We start from the raw sequence: 21,721 nt of genomic DNA, 5'->3' as shown, positions 1-21,721 counted from the left end.
GCCGTGCGGTGACAACGCACCTGGACCTTTTTCACTGAGAGGACGGATGGTAACCATTGACAACGGTGATCCACCAACACACAGCTTGCCATAGGAGGAACCTTGCGTGCGTGAAAAAGAAGACAGGGAGAAAGCAGAGAGTCAGAAGACAAAGCATCTTCAAAACTCCAACATATTCTCCATTACTGCAGAACAAGTATTTATTTCATGCTCTTTTATTCTTCGCAATTCAAACTGATAACTATAATTGATATCCTGACTAAGAGTTACAAGATAACCATAGATTGCTTCAAGCAAACAATCTCCGTGGGATTCGACCCTTACTCACGTAAGGTATTACTTGGACGACCCAGTGCACTTCTGGTTAGTGGTACGAGTTGTGAAAAGTGCGATTTACAATTCGTGCACCAACTATGCAGCAAGCAACCACAAATAGAACCGAAGCAGCTCGAAATTGTGAAGATAAGATAAGATACATTAAAAATATTTTTTTCCTTAAAGCAAAATAGTTGAATGAAGAAGATATAGCTTTATAAAATTTCCACATGAAATGCAAACAAACTAAAGACAATTTGACCATGCAGCATGCATCAATTTTCAAAAGAAAGGTTTTAATTGTGAAAAAGAAACCTAATTTTTTCCAAGAAAACAAGACCTGAACCAAGTACATAAACTAATCAGCTGTGTTCTACCCTGTAGTGGCAATTCATTTGCCTGTAAGCAACCACACTGGCAATTCATTTAACCTGAATTATTGACCCAGTTTGAAAAATTATAAAGAAAAATCCAGTCAACGAGATTCAACTAAAATTCCATTTTCCCTTCTCAATTTAGTGCAGAAAAGAAGGTAGAAGCTACATAACTATTTTAATAGCAAGATAAGATTAAGAAAGAGCAATGAATTGAAGTCACGCCACATAACCAATCAATAAGCAAAAGTCAATACATAAAATAAATGAATAAAAAAAGAAGTCATGATTGTTCCACTATGCCTCTATTTTGGCATTCTATAGCCTGGTGTGGAAGTTTGGTACAAAAATTAGAAAAAATTATGAGTAAAAATTTTCCAGCTTACAATAAGCATTCATCAAATCATCACTGGGCACGTAAAAAAAGCTCAAATGACAGCAAAATATAGCCTTTACATTTTGTAAAACAACATATAAAAGGATCCATTCTGGATTCATTCTGCTACAAAGAGAATAATATAGCAGGAACATATTTATACTATCCCGCACAAAAAAAGAAACAGCAAACTAAAACCATAGAATATGCAACTGAAGTACCCAATAGTAATCCAAGCTTGTTTACACTATCATTTATTCAAAGCACTTCACCCAGTATACATGAAAAATTTATTCTATAAAGGCTAAATACTTTGAACCTACAGATTCCCTCAGATCTCATAAATACAAGAAATTCATATACAGTGTTTGCAGCATCAGCAATAAGTATTGAGCGAGAAGTGCTTAGTGCTTACCAGTCACCAGAGAGACGACGACGAAGGAAGGAGGGACGACAAGGTGAGCACAGACCAGAGACCGCAGATCGAAGAGGCGAGTCGGCGAGGAGCTGAGGATAGTGACGGCAAGAAGTGGGAGCGACGCCGACGTGAGCTCCGTGAGCGACAGCGGCGAGGCGACCGAGATGAATGAGGAGGGTTGGTGTCTTCGTGAGCGACGGCGAACGATCGGACGATCTGTGACGGTGGCGCAGCTGAGCAGAGGATGTGGTCCTTGACAACCTTGGAAAGTTGGTGGAGAAGAGCTGAAGGCCTGAAGCCTGAAGGAGTGAAGAGCGACGCAAAAGTGAGTGAAGCCTGAAGGAGTGAAGAGCAACGAAGTGAGTTTCAGAGTTACCCTAATGCCTAGGTTTGAGAACAGAAATTAAATGAGTGACGGCGAGGAAGTCAAGTAACCCTAATTTTTAAATTTTATATATATATTTATGCACTCCGGGGCGGGTAGGGGCGGGTTCACCATAAACCCGACCCCGCTCCGCCCCGATCATCCACCCCGCCATGCTTCAAACCCGCCCCGCTGCGGGTTGGGTTTAAACTCGGTCGGGGCGGGTCGGGTACCCACGGGTTCAGGTATTGCTGCCACCCCTAAATTTTTATTTTTTAGCATTTGTGCAGATTGCGAGAATGTTTTTTTTTTTGTTTTTTACAGTCTGTGAGAAGGTTTTAAATTGACAAAATCAACCTATAAGAAGTTTGCTTTTGCATATTAAATTGACTAATACAATTTCTTGCAATTTGTGAAATGACACTAAACTAATATTTTTTCAAAAAAAAGCTCTAGCTGTTGCTGTTACTGTCACGCATGCATTCTTTTGTAGTATTATATTATAAAAAAAATTAAGAGAAGAAAAGACTCATATTATTAAGATGTGCAATTATATATTTTTTTATTAATATTATATCACGAAAATATATTTTTTATAAAATTATTTAAATCCTCAAAAATATTTAAAAAATTTAAATTATTTTTTTAATTTAACTTAATTTAGTTCTAATTTTAATTTTACTCCATCTCAATTTTCAATCCTTTACCACCACCAAAAAATTTAGGTGAGATAGGACTGATATAGATAAAAGGAATTAGATTTTTAAGATTTTTTTAACGAGAGTTCTCAATCTTTACACTCTTGTTCTTATGAACTCCATTATCATTCCTTCTGATCAGAAGCAAAGGAACTGATCACCGTCAAATCTACAATGTGCAACACTTTTCTCATAAAATTAGCAATCGGATGCAGTTCAATTTAAAAGAAATTTCATTTTTAAAATTTCAGTGCAATTCATTTGCAATAAATTATTGAAATCAACAGCAGTATTTATGTTTAGTGGCTCATTAATTATAAACTGACACTCATTATGGAGTAGATTTTATGATCCAGCACTTTTTTACTCTCATTTATAGAATAAATTTTGTGATTTAGCACTTTCTTACAAAAAAATCGCAAATGAATAACGAGTATTGTCTTTAGCAAAATTTATTTTATATAAAAGGTAATTTACTTGGTGGTGGTGACGACCGTAATAGTAAATTGAGGATTGAATAAAACTAGAACTAGAGTTAGATTAGATTAAACTTGAAAGGTATCACAAGCTTGTGATTCAAGCAGAGAGCAGAAGCTCTGAGTAAGAGAGTGAGCAGAGAGAAAGTTGAAGAGAAACTGAAGAAAAATTTGTGATTGTTGTATCTTGATTATGCCAACTCAGCACAATAGAAATGGAAGATAATAATAGAAAAGGAAAACGTGTATAACTAACTTCACTAACTGAACTAACTGAATCCTGAGCTCCTGGGTTTCCATTAAAGCTTCACGTGTCTTCATCATTCCTTCTATCATGGCCCCGCAAACTCAAGGGTGCTGAATTTTCCAAATTCTGCACCTTGAGTTTGTCCTTAAGATGAAGGAAGGATGAGGAGAGGAGAGAGCTTTTGTGAAGGTGTCTGTCATCTGAACTGAGCTGAGGACATGACTCACCTAAATAGCTTTGCTTGTGACATAATCTCTGACAAAATGCAAGTCAGTTTCAAAGTGTTTTATTTTTGAATGCAGAATAGGATTCGCTGCTAAGAGCATAGCACTTTGGTTGTCGCAATAAGCCATGGGAGCTTCTTGAGCAGGCCATTTTAATTCTCCTACTAAGCCTTTGATCCAAATCCGTTCGGCCACTAGATCTGCCAAGGCTCTATACTCTACTTCTGTACTCGATCTAGCTACCACCCCTTATTTCTTTGAGTGCCAGGAGACCAGGTTTCTTCCCACATATACACAAAATTCATCTAATATAAAGCCGGGAAGAGGTCTAAATAAGAAAGGTTAGGCTTCTAAGATAATATAAGAGAAGGGTAGGAGTCTCTGGGCAGAGTGACATAACTCAAGCCTTTGATATTATATAGGTGAAGACCACATGTTTAAAGCATAATATCGCCCAGAAGCTTATGGTCTGATCGATGGGTAAATGTATGGATTGAGGATTTCCGGAATCGTGTGTTTAGCACGAGCGGAAAAGACCTTGTTTGAAAATAAATCCAGTGACCCAATCAAAAAGGTCATTGGGAGAACGATTAACTAATCCGTTTGAATCGTTATTAGCTAACTATTTTGGATAATTTTGTTCTTAGCAGCAAAAATCTTATTTTTCTCTAATGGTAGTGAGTGGACACTTAGTCTAGTCTGCCAATCGCTGTTCTTCCCTTTACCCAACCTCCGTCCTTTATACCAAATCTTTAGGATAAAACCTACCTGATAATTCATAGTATTTCTGGCAAAGCCCTCTTTTGTTGAGTGCACGAGACCCTTTAGAAGCGAATTATATTCCATGAGATACGTCCTTTCGAATCCTACTCGGAATATGAATACACTGGTTCCAACAAATCAAGTTGCACCCAGATTCAATCTTCTCAACTACGAGCGAAGTGCTACAAACAAAGTTGCAGAGTAGCGCGCTAAGATAGGGGTCCAGAGTGGGCCATCCAACCATTTGCACCTATGCCTATAAACGTTGGGGGGGCTACCTCGGGTTTGTTTTCTTCTATTCAATAAAGATAGGTTGACACTACCAAGTCCAATTCAACACAAAAATGACTTCGTAGCTTGAAACAACCCTCCTCCTAACTTCTTTCTAGCATACCGAGGAAAGAGAATCCCTGGAGTCGTTATCTATTTCCTGTCACTTGGGTCACCAGCCCAATTTGAGTCACAGTAGGTTGTTATCTTCATGGACAGATATTTGTGAAGCTTGAGGCCAAAAGTTGTAGTTCCACTTACATAGCGCAGTATCTTTTTTACTAGCTTCCAGTGTGATTCTAGTGGAGCTTGCATGAACTGAGCCAGTTTGTTTATGCTGAAGGCTAGATCATGCCTAGTTACTGTCAAATACTACAGGCTTCCTACTATTGATCGATACAAGTGGAGATTGTCAAATTCTGCTCCCCCTATAGCTTGAATCTTTAAGGATGATGGCAGTGGTGTTGAACACGACTTGCAACCACTCATGCCTGCTTTTGCAAGTAGGCCTCCATCGTTAGTCCTAATTGCCTGAGTCATTAGTAGGCCTTCATCGTTAGTCCTAATTGCCTGAATTCTCAGGAAGTAGTGCAGCTTCCCCATGTCTTTGAGAGCAAAAGCTGAGTTCAACCGTTGAGTAACAATTGTGATCACCTCATTTGAACTCCCAGTTACAATGATGTCATCAACATAGACTAGAACATAGGTGATTGAGAATATTGTTTGTTGGACGAACATAGAAACATCATATTTGGTTGGAGAGAAACCAAGCTTTTGAAGGGCTGATAAAAGCTTATGATATCAGGCCCTGGGTGCCAGTTTCAGGCCATAGAGTACCTTAGTAAGCTTGCACACCAAGGTACTATCACTTGAGACATATCCTGGTGGCTGCTTCATGTAAACATCCTCTGTGATCTTCCCATGCAGGAATGCATTGTTGACATCCACTTGTCTGATTGACCAACTTCTTGCCAATGCAACAGAGAGTATTATCCGAATTAATGTTGGCTTGAGAACTGGACTATAGGTCTCAGTAAAGTCGAAGCCTGGTCTCTGGGAGAATCCATGAGCAACAAGACGTGCCTAGTATTTCTGCAAGCTTCCATCAGCATTGTATTTGACTCGATAAATCCATTTATTGCCTATAGCTTTTCTACCAAGTGGCAGTGACACTAGTTTCCAGGTGTTGTTTCTTTGCAAAGCCTCAAATTCTACATCCATTGCCTTTTTTCCATTTTAGATCAGTTAGTGCCTGCTTCACACTTCTAGGCTCCATACTCACATGAAAGACTTTTGATTTCAAGGAGCCAGTTTTGCTTCTTGTTACCATATGGTGAGAATTGGTTATTGTATCATGAGGTTTAAGGGAGGTTGAAGTTGAGTCCCAGGGTAGCACAATTTCAAGGTCTGATATGGGGATAGGGATAAGTATGTCAGATGGAGCTATATGTGAGGTGGAGGTGGTGTTGGGTGAGGTTTGATAAGAGTTCTTATTGGAGTTTGAAGAGGGAACACTTGAACAGACAGGTACAATAGGAAGGGGTGAGAGATCTGGCTGATGATGGTTGGTGGGACTATTCATGAGTGATGTATTGTTATGTCTGGCTAGGATGGGAAAGGGTTGAGGTTTTGCAGGAGCCTTAGATATGATTTGTAGTGGTGGTAGAGTTGGATAGAAAGGTTATTCTTGAGGCTGCTGTGTTGTTTTGTTGAATTCTGAGTGTGGATCCTTAAAGGGAAAGTTGGTTTCATCAAACACCATATTTCTAGTGATCATTATCTTGCGTGAGCTGGTGAGACACTTGTACCCTTTATGACTAGTGCTATAGTCGAGGAACACACAGGTTGATGACCTGAACTGGAGCTTATTCTTGTTGTAAGGCCTCAAGTGTGGAAAACATTTGTAGCCAAACACTCTTAGGCTGTCATATGCTGGTTTCTTGTCAAGCAATCTTTCAATAGGTGACACACCATTCAGCACTGGTGTGGGCAAGATATTTATGATTTGTTTAGCTGTTGTAAAAGCATCTCCCCAAAACCTAATAGGCATTAATGCTGCAGCAAGCAATGTGAGTCCCATTTCCAACACATGTATATGCTTCCTCTCAGCCGTGCCATTTTGTTGATGAACGTGTGGACAGAAAAATCAATGAATTATTCTTTGTTCTTGTAGTGACTTAGAAAGGCTAGTGTATTCTGCTGCATTATCACTTTGAAACACTTTCGGTTTAGCATTTAATTGCAATTTAGCCATGTGTTGGAAATGCAAAAATACAGATTTTAACTGAGCTCTACTTCTAATAAGATATATCCAGGTAAATCTAGAGTAAGCATCAATAAAATTGACAAAGTAGTTATGACCATTTGAATTAGAAATTGGGATAGGACCCCAAATGTCAGAATACACAAGTTCTAAAGGCTTATTGTAAATAGATTCAGACTCAATAAAAGGTAAGGCATGTGATTTTTCAATGTAACAAGAGCTACAAGGAGACTTATTTGGTGAAAAGGAAAGATTACATGACTTTAGGAATTTGGAGACAACAGTAACTGAGGCATGTCCAAGTCTGGCATGCCAGAGCATGTACTTATTGGTGTCTGTGTTGAGTGAACTAGTGAGTGCAGAGGGTGAGTGCTCAAGACGAAAGTTGAAAGGCCTATACATGCCTCTTGCAACATCCCCTTGCAGGATTACTTGTTTAGTATCCTGAGATTTGACATAACAGCCGTGAGAATGAAATTTGTAATCTGATTGAGAAACATTCACTTGTACCAAATGATCTAATTCAGGCCTTCTGAACCTCTCTAGCATGCTTTCATGTGCAAACAGAACTGCCTCTAGCTCTCCAACTGTGACCCCTTGAGGCCTTGTTAGGATTGAGGTGAGAACTGGTGCATAATCTTGAATGAGGGCGTGAAGAATCGCATTCATATGTTCACTTTCACTTACCTTTTCTCCTACTGAAGTTAGTGCATCGATTGTGCTCTTGATTGTTAGCACATAATCATTCACTGAGGCACCGATCTTCGTGTTGCTTAGCTTGTTTCTCAGCTGAATTACTTTGGCCTTGACTTATGACGCAAAGTGACTCTCTAATCTATTCCAAATCTAGTAGGTGAAGACACAGCCAACCATTCGAGTTGTGTATGGCTTTGACATTGAGCCAGCAACCAGAATTTTAGCAATGCATCTTGCTTCTTCCATCTTTGAAATTTTGGATTCGCTTCTCCATTTTTAAGAAATCGTAGCAGAATTCCTGCTCCTGTAATGTGATCGAGTAAGTCATTTCCTTCTATCGTGGCTTCTACCTGATCTTTCCATTGTAGAAAGTTATCATTGTCAACCTTCATGTATATTGGATTCGCTGTAAAACTTGGTGCACTCGCCGTTTGAGTTGAGTGTGAATCAGCAGCTGGATTGTGTGGAGCAGCCATGGTTTGTTTGAGAGCCAAGCTCTGATACCATGAAAGGCATCACAAGCTTGTGATTCAATCAGAGAGCAGAAGCTCTGATTAAGTGAGTGAACAAAGAGAGTTGAAGAGAAACGGAAGAGGAATTTGTGATTGTTGTATCTTGATTATTCAAGAGAATACACGTATGAATATATATACAAGAAGTGTGACAGGGGAGTATAAGGGTGGTGAGTGAGTTGATTACTAACAGATTATGCCAACTCAGCACAACAGAAATGGAAGGTAATAACAGAAAAAGAAAAACGTGTATAACTAACTTCACTAACTGACTAACTGAATCCTGAGCTCCTGGGTTTCCATCATAAGCTTCACATGTCTTCTTCATTCCTTCTATCATGCCCCCGCAAACTTAAGGGTGCTGAATTTTCCAAGTTCTACATCTTGAATTTGTCCCTAAAATGAAGGAAGGCTAAGGAGTGGAGAGCTTTTGTGAAGGTGTGTGGGATTTGAATTGAGTTGGAGACATGACTCACCTGAATAATTTTGTTTGTGACAACTAAAAAATAATTAAAAAAATTTAATAATTTTTAGAATTTGAATATTTTATTAAAAAATCATATTTTTCATGAATGAATTTATCGAAATTAATCATTGAATATTTGTAAGTAAAAATAATTGTTTATCCAATTCAATTTTTTATAACTAACTTATATTTAATTTTATTTGTTGTCCATTAGGTTAAAGTTGCAAATTTTCAAACTCATGAAATGGACAAATTTGTCCGTGAGTGAATATATATATATAGTTACTCAAAAATGACCAAGATTGCGGTCATAGACCTACTTCCCGATCGGCAATAACAAAAATTGGGTGCTATCATGTAGCATAGTTTTGTATCGGCTAAGTTCACGAGTTGGAGATAAGCGGACTCGAACCGCTGACATCCGCCACAGGGTAAACCACCGTCTCTCAGGCCCCGCGGGATTATTAACAGTACCCTTTTTAGAGAATGTTAATAAATTTCAAAACCCATTTTGTCGTCCAGTATCAACAACCATCTTTTTGATTGGTACTGCAGTAGCCCTTTGGTTGGGTATATATATATATATATTAGTGATAGCTATAATATCTAAAAGTAGTTATTTAATTTATTAAAAAGATTAAAATTAATATTTAATTTTAAAAATATAAAAATAAGTAATTATTAAATATTTAAAATTTAGGGCAAAAAATCCTAATAAGCCAAGTCAAGAATCCTGTAACGTAAATACGCCAAAGCGAAAATGGTTTCAGCAATGAGCCAAACACTATTTTAATGTAATTCAAACCAGGGTGGTTCGAACTACAATCGTTAATAAATCGAACCAGGGTGGTTCGAATTAGGGTGAGAGAAACATTGAACGTAATTCGAACCAGGGTGGTTCGAACTCAGAATGAATGTAATTCGAACTGGGGTAGTTCGAATTATGCATTTGAAATGAACCCATGTAATTCGAACCAACCTGGTTCGAATTACCCTTGAAGTGGCTCCTTAGTAATTCGAACCAATCTGGTTCGAATTACTCGTGAATTGGCTATATAAGGAGTTCGAATCAGCCTCATTCGAACCATTCTTCCTTTGCCCTACCCCACCAAATCCCAGAGAAAACGACCCAGATTCTCTCCGACGAAGACCTGAACGGAATACTCTGCTGATGGGGGACGATCCGGCACGGTTATATCGCTTGGATGGAGTTGCTCATATAGCCGGGGTCATCAACGAGGAGGTTAGTACATAATTAACTTCGTGCTAGCGGTATATGTGACTTAGTGGTTTTGCATGCGGGTTAGATGGTGGTTTATGTAGGAGATTTATGTTAGTGGTTTATGTTAGTAGTTCATGCTAGTGGTTTAAGTTAGTGGTTTATGTTTGTGGTTTATGTTAGTGGTTTACGTTAGTGGTTTATGTTAGTGGTTTATGTTAGTGGTTTATGTTAGTGGTTTACGTTAGTGGTTTATGTTAGTGGTTTATGTTAGTGATTTATGTTAGTGGTTTACGTTAGTGGTTTATGTTAGTGGTTTATGTTAGTGGTTTGTGTTAGTAGTTTTATGTCAGTGGTTCTACTTAAGCTGTTCTATGTTAGCGGTTTAGTTGTGCGGTCTATTGGTTTGTTTTGCATGTGGTTCTTGTTGATGTATTTTGATGCGGTTTTACTTAGTATAATGTTTTGTTGATGATTTATCGTGTTGGTGGTTTTTGGCGTTGTTTACTAAGCTGGTTCTAACATTGCCGTGCATTTCATGCGCAGCCTCAGCGATGCATCAGGAGCATGCGGCGGCAGCAGGGCATGGGACTGGATGACAGATATGTTCCGTACTTGCAGATGGCCGGTCTATACCATCTTGCAAGGCTGAACGATAGATGGTTCCGGTTAGACGAGGCCCTTGTCAGTGCATTCGTCGAGCGATGGCGTCCGGAGACGCACACGTTTCATATGCCCTTCGGAGAGTGCATGATCACACTCCAGGACGTGGCATACCAGTTGGGTTTGCCAGTGGATGGGCGTTATGTTAGCGGCTGCCTATCAGAGTTCCATATATACATCCAGGGTGGGCGTCCAGCATGGGAGTGGTTCCAAGAGTTGCTTGGAGTGATACCTCCTCCTAGCCAGGTTCAGAAGTACGCAGTGAACTGCAGCTGGTTTCAGGAGACTTTTGGTGAGTGCCCCGAGGGAGCCGATGACGAGACTGTGCGCCGATACGCCCGTGCGTACATCATGATGTTGTTGGGCACGCAGCTGTTTGCGGACAAGTCCGGCAATCGCATTCACATCAGATGGCTTCCGTTTGTATCTAGGCTGGAGGAGATGGGGACCTACAGTTGGGGTTCTGCAGCACTGACATGATTGTACCGGTGCATGTGCCGAGTGGCGAACAGAAATGTTATCAAGCTAGCGGGCCCACTTCAGTTACTTCAGTCATGGATTTTCTGGCGATTTCCTCGGTTTAGGCCTACAGGGTTTGAGACGTTCAGCTGGCCATTGGCCTCGAGGTACTGTACTAAGCCTTGTCTATTTCAATTTACTATACATAACTACGTGTTCATTTATAATGTATTGGAGGCCCTAAGCACACATTTAAGTAGCGGTAAGACATGTGTATGATGCAGGTGGTCAGGTTACAACCCTTCCAGTAGCGAGAACGGTCCTAGAGTTCAGATGTGGAGGCTCTGGATAGACCGGTTGCAGGATAGAGAGGTCAGTATATAACTTAATAAGTTTCTTTATTTAACCACACCTTACGAGTTGGGTTCATGAGTTGCCCTGACACTGTATAGTTCTTGGTGCAGTTTATCTGGATGCCGTACAGCAGCCCCGACGTTCTTCAGGTTGTGCATCCAGAGGTTTTGGAGCCTCGGCACATGGCGCTGTGGTGGTCTGTTACGTCGCTTATCTACTTTACCGTCATAGAGTGGCATCAGATAGATAGGGTTCTTCCGCAGTTTGGAGGGGTGCAGCCCCGTCCACATCCCGCCCTGAACATCGACTTTCTGATGTCGAAGGATGGCAGAGGCGGCGATCGATGGTTCCCGTACCATTTGCAGAAGTGGCATCTCCATTGGGAGTCCCGTGCGGAAAGCGTGCTGAGGTTTGATGTTGTTGCTAACCCTGGTCCGTCGCATGAGTTCCTGGAGTGGTGGAGTCAGCACGGGAAGAGGTTCTTGTCTCCGGATCCGCAGTTGGGGGATCCGAGAGCCGTTGCTATTCCTGTTGAGGCCTCACAGCGGGGACCTGGGCGAGTTCCTGAGATGGATCGTCCTGACGACGTGCCGGACAGGCGGCGGGTTGAGAGGCGAGCTCGCGTGGCGACACGGCGTAGCCAGCGTGACTGGGGGTGGCTTGAGCGTGCTATGGAGGATGATGACGAGCCCGGCCCCGCTGGGGGTCGACGACGAGGCCAACGAGGCAGAGGTAGAGGGCGTGCTGCGGTTCATGCCGCTGCACCTGACTCTGAGGACGATGACGACGATCAGCATGGGCCCGAGGGCGGGGATGGTGCAGGGGCGGCTGCAGTTGCTGGTGTTAGTACCCAGGATGGGGGGCACGGAGGTGAGTGGTATGGCTCAGCTTTTGGTGACGGGGCTGAGCCTAGTGACGCTGGACTTGGGTCAGGACCTTTTGGACATTACTTTGTTGGAGTACCCGCCCATGACCAGCCTCAGCAGGACGGTACTCCATGGGTTATTCCGGGATCACAGTGGCAGGACTTCCTTGGCGCAGATACGCTTGATGCGGACTTCGGCAGTCCACGATTTCTAGAGGAGATTACGGCTATCATGCAGGAGGACGTGCCGGGCAGGAGGCGTGGTCAGACCCCCGGCACGCAGACACCCTTAGATGTTGATCTGAACGAGCCTGCTACGACACCTGTTGGTGACCAGTTTGGTTTGGGAGGTACCCCACCTTTCGCCTACACCACTACATCAGAGTCTGTCGCCGGGCCGTCTGCCGCACCCGTCCATTTTACGCCACCCGCACAGCCTGCCCCGCATGAGGACGCGGATGAGATAGAGGATGAGGAGCCGTTTATCCGCAGAGGTCAGAGGCCACGGGTACCCCGTCGCTGTGGGACGGGCTCCCACTTGTTTAGATGATTTACTTTTCATGTATTTTAGACGTTAGGGTTCATTCATGTATGATACCCATGTGGACTACTGTTGTTACTTTAGAGCTGTTTTTCCTTGTTGTTTGTTCATCTTATTGTACTTCAAAATCTGGTATTTACCTAGTGGATCAGTGAATATGTATTATCATTGAATCATATAAGACTTTAATGTTGACAATTAGTTATCAAGTTTTGCATTTATGTGATTTCTAGCTATACTCAAATTCAGAAACAACTTTTTCATTACTAGAAGGTAGAAAGATCAACAGATTACATAAGTCCTCTAACATAACATGTAACAGGAAAAATAAAAATCAATAAGCACTAACAGTAACAACATCGCTACTACCGGCCCCCCGTGTGGGACGATCCTCCAAGCTGTGGGCAACTCCGACGGGTGTGTCCGGGTTGGCGACAGAGGCCACACCTCTTTGGCCGGTTCGGATCTGCCTTGTCCATATTTGTTCGTATCCTAGTGGATCTCGGACGACCCTCTCTCGCACGCCTCTTGGCAGGGTCCGGAATCACGGTGGGCCCGTTGTAAGGTGGCCAGAAGCCCTCCGGTATCGGTGGTGTGAATCCCATCCGGTACACACTGAACACTGAACTAATCTGATACACGCTGTGAACATAAGAGGACCAGGTAACCCGTGAGTAGGCGTAGCATGCAAGTGCGTGCTGGCATGGGAAATGAAGCGCCTGGAAGTACCCGCAGTCACAGGTCTGAGAGGCAAGCGATACTCTGTAGTTACCCAACGAGAAAGAACCAGTAGGAGTGGTCTCTGGACGGTGAACTCGGAGTTATCTCGGTCATACAAAGTCACCGTGAAGCACCTGGCCGTCTTCAAGTTGGCCTCAATGGACTTCACCAAGTGCTGACTGAATTGTTGTCCGGTTCCCATCTGGGCCTCTGCCTCTCTCCCCTTGCGAACAAAGAGTTCCGCAAGCCTACCATATGTTGCCTTCACCAGGGAGGATACAGGGAGATTTCTGACACCCTTGAGGATCGAGTTCACACACTCAGAGATATTCGTCGTCATGTGACCGAATCTCCACCCCTCATCACGATGCTGAGTCCACAAGGAATAATCAATCCGGTTTGCCCACTCACACATCGCCGGGTCCTCAGACCGCAGAATATCAAACCAGTAATTAAACTCAACCTCGGTCTTTGCATACGCCGCATTCACTAGAAGCCTCTGTGCGTCCTTCCCCTTGAAGGTAAGGGCAAAGTTAGCCGCTACGTGTCGAATGCAGAATGCACGGTAGGCAGATGGAGGTAACCACCCTCCATCAGGAGCCTCAAGCGCAGCCTTGATGCCGTTATGCCTGTCCGATATTACCAGCAGACCCGGCTGTGGTGTCACGTGCTGTCGAAGGTGGGAGAGAAAGAATGTCCACGACTCCGCATTCTCACCCTCGACTAGTGCGAACGCAACAGGTAGAATGTTAGAGTTCCCATCCTGTGCAATCGTGATGAGCAACGTTCCCCCGTACTTGCCATACAGATGTGTGCCGTCAATGCTGATTAGGGGCTTGCAAAGACGGAATGCCTCGATGCACGGTGGAAAAGTCCAGAAAATTCTGTGAAAATATGCTTGAGACTCATCTACCTGTCCTCCAACTCGAACGGGGCTCGTCCTTAGGACTGCAATAGTACCAGGCATCGTCAGCTGGACTCCCAACACCCACCTAGGCAGCTCATTGTATGACTCATCCCAATCACCGTAGATAAGGACAACAGCCTTCTGCTTCGCCATCCAGACCCTCCTGTAAGTCGGCCGGAACCTAAAGTGTGCTGCCGTGGCATTCAGGTGCACCTTGATGCTGACGGATGCATCAGCCCTAACCATTGGCATAATGAACGATGAAATCACATGATAATCCAAACTCCTGTGATCACTCGAGATGGATGTGGCCAGACAAGTGTGAGGTCCATTGTACCGTTTGACCTCCCAAATGCCCTTGCGCTGCCGGAGACTCAGTCGAATCAACCATGTGCACCCATTCCCAAACTCAGAACACTTGCCCACATACCGACGATGATCAGACTCCACTACCTTGTACTGTACCCCTCGCCGGATGCTGTAAGTCTTCACACTTAACAGGGCCTCATCTTTATCCTGAAATTGCTGACCAACTTGGAACTCTGTCAGACCAGCAGTCCCTTCCGCATCTCTAGCTCCGAATCCAACAGAGTGCCCTGAAACCCCCTCCTGCCTCATGGCATCTAGGTCCAAAGAGGAAAAATGTGGTGGATACTGTTGTGTGCCAGAACTAGAACCACCGACCGCCAATGCAGGCTCAGTCGCTCCAACCTCGTCGCCGCTGTCATCGTCAATCATATCCGGCTCGACATCGTCCTCCTCTGCATCACCCAACAATCTGTCTCCGACGCCAACCGGTGGAACGCCCTGTAAAGTGTTCGACAGAATATCAAATGATCCTACCTCGTCGCCTACACCGTCATTGAGATCAACAGCAAAAGACGGGGAGGCGACAGGTTGGACTGCTGGCTCGTACACAGGGACGGAGGAAGAAGCAACGGCAGGCCTGGAACTGGAACCGGCCGCCGTGGCTACAGTGGTGGTATTCCGGTTCGAAACCCCTGAGCTGGATACCACATCAACCAGCTTTGCCAACAATTTTGGTGTCCTCACCTCCGGAAACTGCCTCCGACAAAGAAACATGACTTGCAGGTCCTCATCACTGCCAATGGTGAAACAATCATACTTCACGGTATTCTGCAGGACCGTGATTGGAATGCGGTAGAAAAACTTCTTCACCTGCTTCGCACCTTCCAGACCAAGTTTCATCAGAACAGATCTAACAATATCATCATAGCTCGTCGTTGGATTCACGACAATACAGAGAGGATCCTTATCTGTGAACTTCACACCGGAACGAGTTTTCCTCTTAATGGATCCTCTGTGGTGAACCAAAACAATAAAACTCTCCTCACTAGCCATCTTACACCCTCTAATGAGAGCAACTCACGTTTACAACCCTATATATACTGCTCTGTCTACCATTAAATCGAGCCATACTAGTTCGAATTAGTTGTTGTGTAATTCGAACCAGCTTGGTTCGAATTACTTGACGCAGCATCTCTCCCTATAATTCGAACCAGCTTGGTTCGAATTATATGTTGCAGCTTCTCCCTCTGTAATTCGAACCAGCTTGGTTCGAATTACTTGAACCAACTAATCTCCATGTAATTCGAACTGGCTTGGTTCGAATTATTAATGATTCGAGTTCGAACCACATTGGTTCGAATTATATAAATATATGATTTGGCTCATTGCTGAAACGAAATTCACTTTGACTTATTTAGGTAATTTGCAACTTCCCTTGGCTTATTCTAGTTTTTTTATAAAAAATAAATTAGATAAAAATTAAACACCATAGAATCTATATACCATATATATTTATTATATTCATTTCAATTTAAGGGTTGATGTTGCTGATGTTGAAAACTCGAAATAATGTTGAATCAATAATGACGATAATATATTGCACAAAATCAAAAAAGATATATCTGTAATATATTTATTCTTTCACGTGAAAAAAAGATCTTTGCATGTTTTATTAGGGAAATTCTATCTACAACTTTTGCAGGGCCAAGTGAGTGCTTTTGCATTTTTCTTTTTTCTCCTTTTTTGATAAATAATTAATAAATATCCAAATGGTCTTGAAAAGGCAACTCAATGATTGATGAATATAATAATAAATCATAATTCCAAATCAAACTCACAGTTTTCATAATTAATATAATTTGCAAATGAAAAAACTATCCAGGCAACAATTGTTTGAAGGGAAAAGGGCCGAACCAGAAAGGGGATAAAAGAAAGGTAGGGAGGTTTTTTTTTCATATTTTCTTCTGTTTGATTTGAATATACAGAAATTGATTTGAACATAAGAGAGTTTTTAGGGATTTTATTTTTTATTTTAAATGGAAAATAGAAATGTGAGGTCGTGAGTAATATTAAATCGTGTTTTTCTATAATTATTTGTTTGGATCTGATTAATTATTTATTGAGTAACAATTAAGCATTTAGTAGTACTAGTTTACTACTAATTATGTAATAATCTGTGTATTCAATTACAATACAGTTCTTTTCTTCTCTTTTTCTTCCACTTTCCGTTCTCCTTGTTTAATTAGCTCTTTCAATCTGTGATCTTTACTCTACTGTAAGCTACTGATACCTTATAGAGTTAGTAATGAACTAGTACTTATACAAGTTGAGTGAAATGCAAGGTGTGTGTGTGGGTGTGAAGCAGCAAGTTAGTTGAGAGACTAACAGCTGTAACTAACTCCAGCTGAGCTGGCACAAGCAGCTTCTAGAGAGTGAACAAAGAGAACTTCTAGAGAGCGACTACATTAACATACCCCCTCAAAACAAGGGACTATGATGATGCTGCATTGAAAACTCTTAGCAGTTTTTTGAAATTGTCAAAGGTTATAGTTGAGAGAGGTTTGGATAGGGTGTAAGCCAGTTGATCTTGAGTTGGGATATGTTGAACAAATCTTTCTTTTCTGGTTACATAGTCTCAGACAAAGGACTGGTTGAGGACAAAGTGTTTGGACTTGTTGTGCAGAATTGGATTGGCAAAGAGTAGGACTGTACTTTGATTGTCGCAGTATACCACAGGTTTTGTTGAGCACGAGACTCTGATTTCACTAAGAAGGTTTTGAAGCCAGATAATTTCAGTCACAGCATCTGCAATCCCCCAAAATTCAGCTTCAATGCTGCTCTTCGACACTGTCGTTTGCTTTCTGTTGCCATAAAACCAAATTTGAGCTAAGGTAAATGCCATACCCATTGGTTGACTTGCGATCATTAATATCACTGGCCCAATCAGAGTCGCAAAAACCATAGATCCTAAAGTTTGTGAATTTGCTGAACCTGAGAATTCTTTTTATTGCTTTCCCATGGGACTCAAGAGGATTGTAAAGAAACTGGGCTACTTTATTCACTAAAAAGGAGATCTCAGGCTTTGTAATTGTGGCATACTGCAGACCACCCACAATAGACCTGAACAGGGTGGGATTGCTGAAAGAGCCATCTCCAAAGACAGACAGCTTTAGGGAGGAGGTCATGGGAGTAGCTACAGGTTTTGCATGGGTCATTTCTGCCCGTTTCAAAAGGTCCTTAATGTACTTTGATGAGTTTAGAAAATTTCAAATTAAATTGATGATGATCAAACATTATTAATATAATTAATTACAAAATTATTAATTTGAGCCTTAATTTCATATTTGCTAATTAATAATTTTGATTATTTGCAGATTTTGTTTAAGGGCCAAAAAGGAAAGAAAAATTAGCAAACCCAATGTAAATATAATATTCAACCTTAGTTCAAAATTGTTTAAGGTGTTATGGCTAAATTGTCATTATACTTGTTGGGCCAAATTTAAAATATTAGTCCGGATCATTTTTGAAGAAGAGATCCACTAGCTTGGTCCAAATTGAAAAATGAGAAAGAGGGAAACTTGCATGCTTAGTTGGGTCACTCTCTTCCTCTCATCATAAGATGGATTTCAAATTAAATTCAACTCACATTAATTGCATTGGAATTATGAGAGAGAAATAGCAATTGATTTGATTGCTATCATTAATGATACACGCTACTCAACAAAAGGGAAGAAACAAACTCAATTAATTTCATTCTCTTTCCTAATTCAAAGTCTTTCAATTTCTCTCTCTTCTCTCTCTACTCTCTCTTCACTTTCGGTCACTTCACATAAAATATGAAAGCTTTTGCAAGATATCAGAGTAAAGAAGAATAAGCTAGAAGAAGCTAGAAGCCATTGTAATGATGGCATCAAGAAAAAGAAAATATGAAGTATGTTGTGGCTAAGATCTTTACCACAAAAGGCAAGATGTGGTGAAGTAATCTTAAGCTCTCCATACCCTAAAATGGAAGAAGATCCATTCGGTCAGAGGAAGAAGATCCTTGGAGGGATGGCTCGTCTCTACCTTTGCTCAACCACTACAAGAGGTAGCTACTGTAGCTACGTGGTGGATGGGGCAGAGGATAAGAGCAGGAGGAGCTGTCATCATCAAGAACTCATCAAGGGCTAGGAATCCTTCTTGGAGTGCAAGTCAAGATGGAAGGCCCGGATTGATGACGATTGGTGACAAGGGAAGACACAGAGGTAATTGCATGTTGGGTTTTACATTCGGTTTCCTCTCCTCTCTCTGGCCGAACCGGTTTTGGTTTGAAGAAGAAGAAGTTTAGCTCGGTTTAACAGTTTCAACCTTGGAGGCTTCCCCTTCTATAAATAAGGGAGAATAGCCAGGACTTGAGGCAAGGAGTTAAGAGTGAAAATCATAGAGTTCTCATAGCTACCCAAGCTAACAGAAGTTCTTCTCCTCCAATATTTTCTATTTTGTAATTTTTCTGTTTAATTTTGTCTGTCTTGAGTCTCATGGAAAAAGGAAAACAGTGAGGTTTGTAAGAAAAAGCCATAGAGCGAAAAAAGGCAGAGAGTGCAAAATTAAAAGAAAAAGCCATAGATGTCTTTTGAGATCCTTTGTACATCTGTGTTATGTTTCATGATTCTGTGGGAATCCCCTTGCAAGTTGGGTTAGCACTTAGCAGTTGAAAGCTTGGCAGTGACCAAGTCAAGTTCAGGATTGGGGATTAGATTCTGGACTTGTCCCGGATAGGAAGGGTAGTTCCTAGGGAGAATTGGTGTATGTAATCATGATTATAGTGAAATTCCATCATTGTTGTGATGGAGACTGGATGTAGGCTGCATTGCACTTAGCAGCTGAACCATGATACATCTTGGTGTGATTTTCTCTCTCTTCTACTCCATTTCTGTTTCTGCTGCATAGGAGACAAAACTGAAAAAATATCTCTTAGCTGGTTACGAGACAAAAAGAAAAAGTCTCTTGACTAGGCACGAGACAAAAAGAAAAAGTCTCTTGACTAGGCACGAGACAAAAACAAGAAATATCTCCTCAAGTATTTCAAAGGACAGTAACTGTTATTAAGTGAAAAAGGGACTAATATTCAACCCTCCCCCCTTCTCTTAGCCACTAATAAACCATCATACTTTGTTTGCTTGAGAGTCACTGTGTCATCAGGGATTTTTACTTCAATGCCAAGGAAGTAGTTCATTTCTCCCAATTCTTTCAAGGCAAAAATGTTGTGGAGTTCATTCACGAGTGCCTTAATATCAAATTCAGAGTTACCAGTTACAAGGATGTCGTCTACATACACCAAGATGTATGTAGCTGAGGATGATGTGAACTTTGTGAACAGAAAGACATCTGACTGAGTGCTTGTGAAGCCAAATTTTTGAAGTGCAAAGCTGAACTTTGTGAACCAGGCTCTAGATGCTTGTTTGAGTCCATATAGAGATTTTTGGAGTTTATAGACTTGGAGGGAGTTTGGGGCCTTGAACCCTTCTAGTTGCTACATGTAAACAGTCTCGTGAAGATCCCCATTGAGAAACGCATTGTTGAAGTTGAATTGATGAATTTTCCATCCTTTTGCAAGAGCCACACTGAGCATGACTCGAACTGTAGCAGGCCGCACTACAGGACTGAAAATTTGGTCATAGTCAACTTCTTGGCGTTGGTGAAAACCTTTGGCTACAAGACTCGGTCACCCCTCCAACAATATCACCAAAGCCATCCTCAACAACCAACAAATCCCCTTCTATACCACTAAAATCACTTTTCCTTGCAATTCTTACTTCATCAGCAAAATTCACTAGCTCTCCTTTTCTCCCTCTCAATCTCAGTACACACAGCCCTTAGAACTAGTGTTCTTTAACCTCTGGGGCCCCTCACCACAACCCAGCAGGTCCGGCATCAGATACTATGTGTGCTTCATTGATGCCTACAGCCGATACACCTGCACCTATCTACTAAATACCAAAAATCAAACCTTCACAGCCTTTCTCCAATATAAAATCCTGATGGAAAAATAAATAGGCAACACTATCAAAGCCCTACAGACTGACTATGGTGGAAAATACCTCTCCAACACCTTTCAACAATACCTCAAGAACCAAGGAATTCATCACAGACTTACCTGTCCTCACACACACCAACAAAATGGGTGTGTTGAGCGTAAGCATCGCCACCTAACTGAAACAGCTCTCACTCTTCTCTCCCAAGTAGGGGCGGAGCCACATATAGCAAAAGGGGGGCAATGGCCCCTCCCAAACTTTAAATTTTCTTTATAAATTGTGTATAAATTTTACTTTAGCCTCCCTTAAAAATTTTATTTACTCTTTTTCTATTACAAAATTAATTTTTGGCCCCTCCCTAAACTTCAACCTAGCTTCTCCCCTGCTCCCAAGCCTCTTTGCCTCTCTCCTTTTGGGATGAAGCAATCCTAACCTCCACCTACCTAATCAACAGACTCCCCACCCTAGTACTGAACTTTAAATCCCCACTAGCTAGAAGTACTCTTCAACACCACACCAAACTATACCCTGTTAAAATCATAGTTATCAGAACCGAACCAGTAATCAACCCGGTGAGACTACTGGGTCACTGGGTCACTGGTTCAACCGTTGGGTCACAAGTTAAACCGGTTGACTCGGTTATAATTAAATAATTATATAAAATTTAATTTTTTTATAATAAATTTTTTTATACAAAATTAAATTATTTTAATATTTCAATAATTTATTAATTAATTATATTAATCAAATATATGTTGAAAAAGAGTTAATATTAATAAATATTATATAATTATCAATAACAAAAATATGGTATGATTAATAAAAATATTTTTGTTTATCTTTTAATTTAAAGAATATTTAACAATATTTAATATTTTTAATAATTATGTAAAATTAAAAAATAATTAATTTAAGTGAGTAAAAGAGTTAATAAAATAAAAGAGTTAATAAAATAAAGTTATTAATTAGGATATTGTTAATAAGTTATAATATATTTATAAAAAGGCATTAATAAAATCAAAAAAGCATGGTAGCCTGGTGGTCACAAATCCCTTTATTTTCCAGAAGTGCCAGGTTCGAACCCAGTAGGTGACGCCGTGTCAAACTGAACCTGTTCGTTTGTTTGTGTGGTTTTATTGTTAACCCGGACTGGTTAAAGGTTCGGTTCACCGGTTTTTTGTCAAATCGGACGGTCCTGTCCGGGTTTGA

The 21,721-nt window shown here is 41.3% G+C and overlaps 1 protein-coding gene across 1 annotated transcript; it reads left to right on the top strand.

Moving 5' to 3' along the window:
• The first annotated feature begins 10,412 nt into the window (after positions 1-10,412).
• LOC140181259 (protein MAIN-LIKE 1-like) lies at positions 10,413-10,823 on the top strand. The gene has a single exon (XM_072224786.1). It carries the CDS (start codon positions 10,413-10,415, stop codon positions 10,821-10,823), a length of 411 nt encoding a protein of 136 aa, XP_072080887.1.
• Positions 10,824-21,721: the final 10,898 nt, after the last annotated feature.

Source organism: Arachis hypogaea, chromosome 18, assembly GCF_003086295.3.
Source record: "Arachis hypogaea cultivar Tifrunner chromosome 18, arahy.Tifrunner.gnm2.J5K5, whole genome shotgun sequence".
Classification (NCBI taxonomy): domain Eukaryota; kingdom Viridiplantae; phylum Streptophyta; class Magnoliopsida; order Fabales; family Fabaceae; genus Arachis; species Arachis hypogaea.
This window is presented reverse-complemented; position numbering and strand designations above follow the sequence as displayed.

Bases quoted from the DNA above. Each gene is read 5' to 3' on its own strand.
- LOC140181259 (XM_072224786.1), top strand. From the start codon at position 10,413: ATGCCCTTCGGAGAGTGCATGATCACACTCCAGGACGTGGCATACCAG.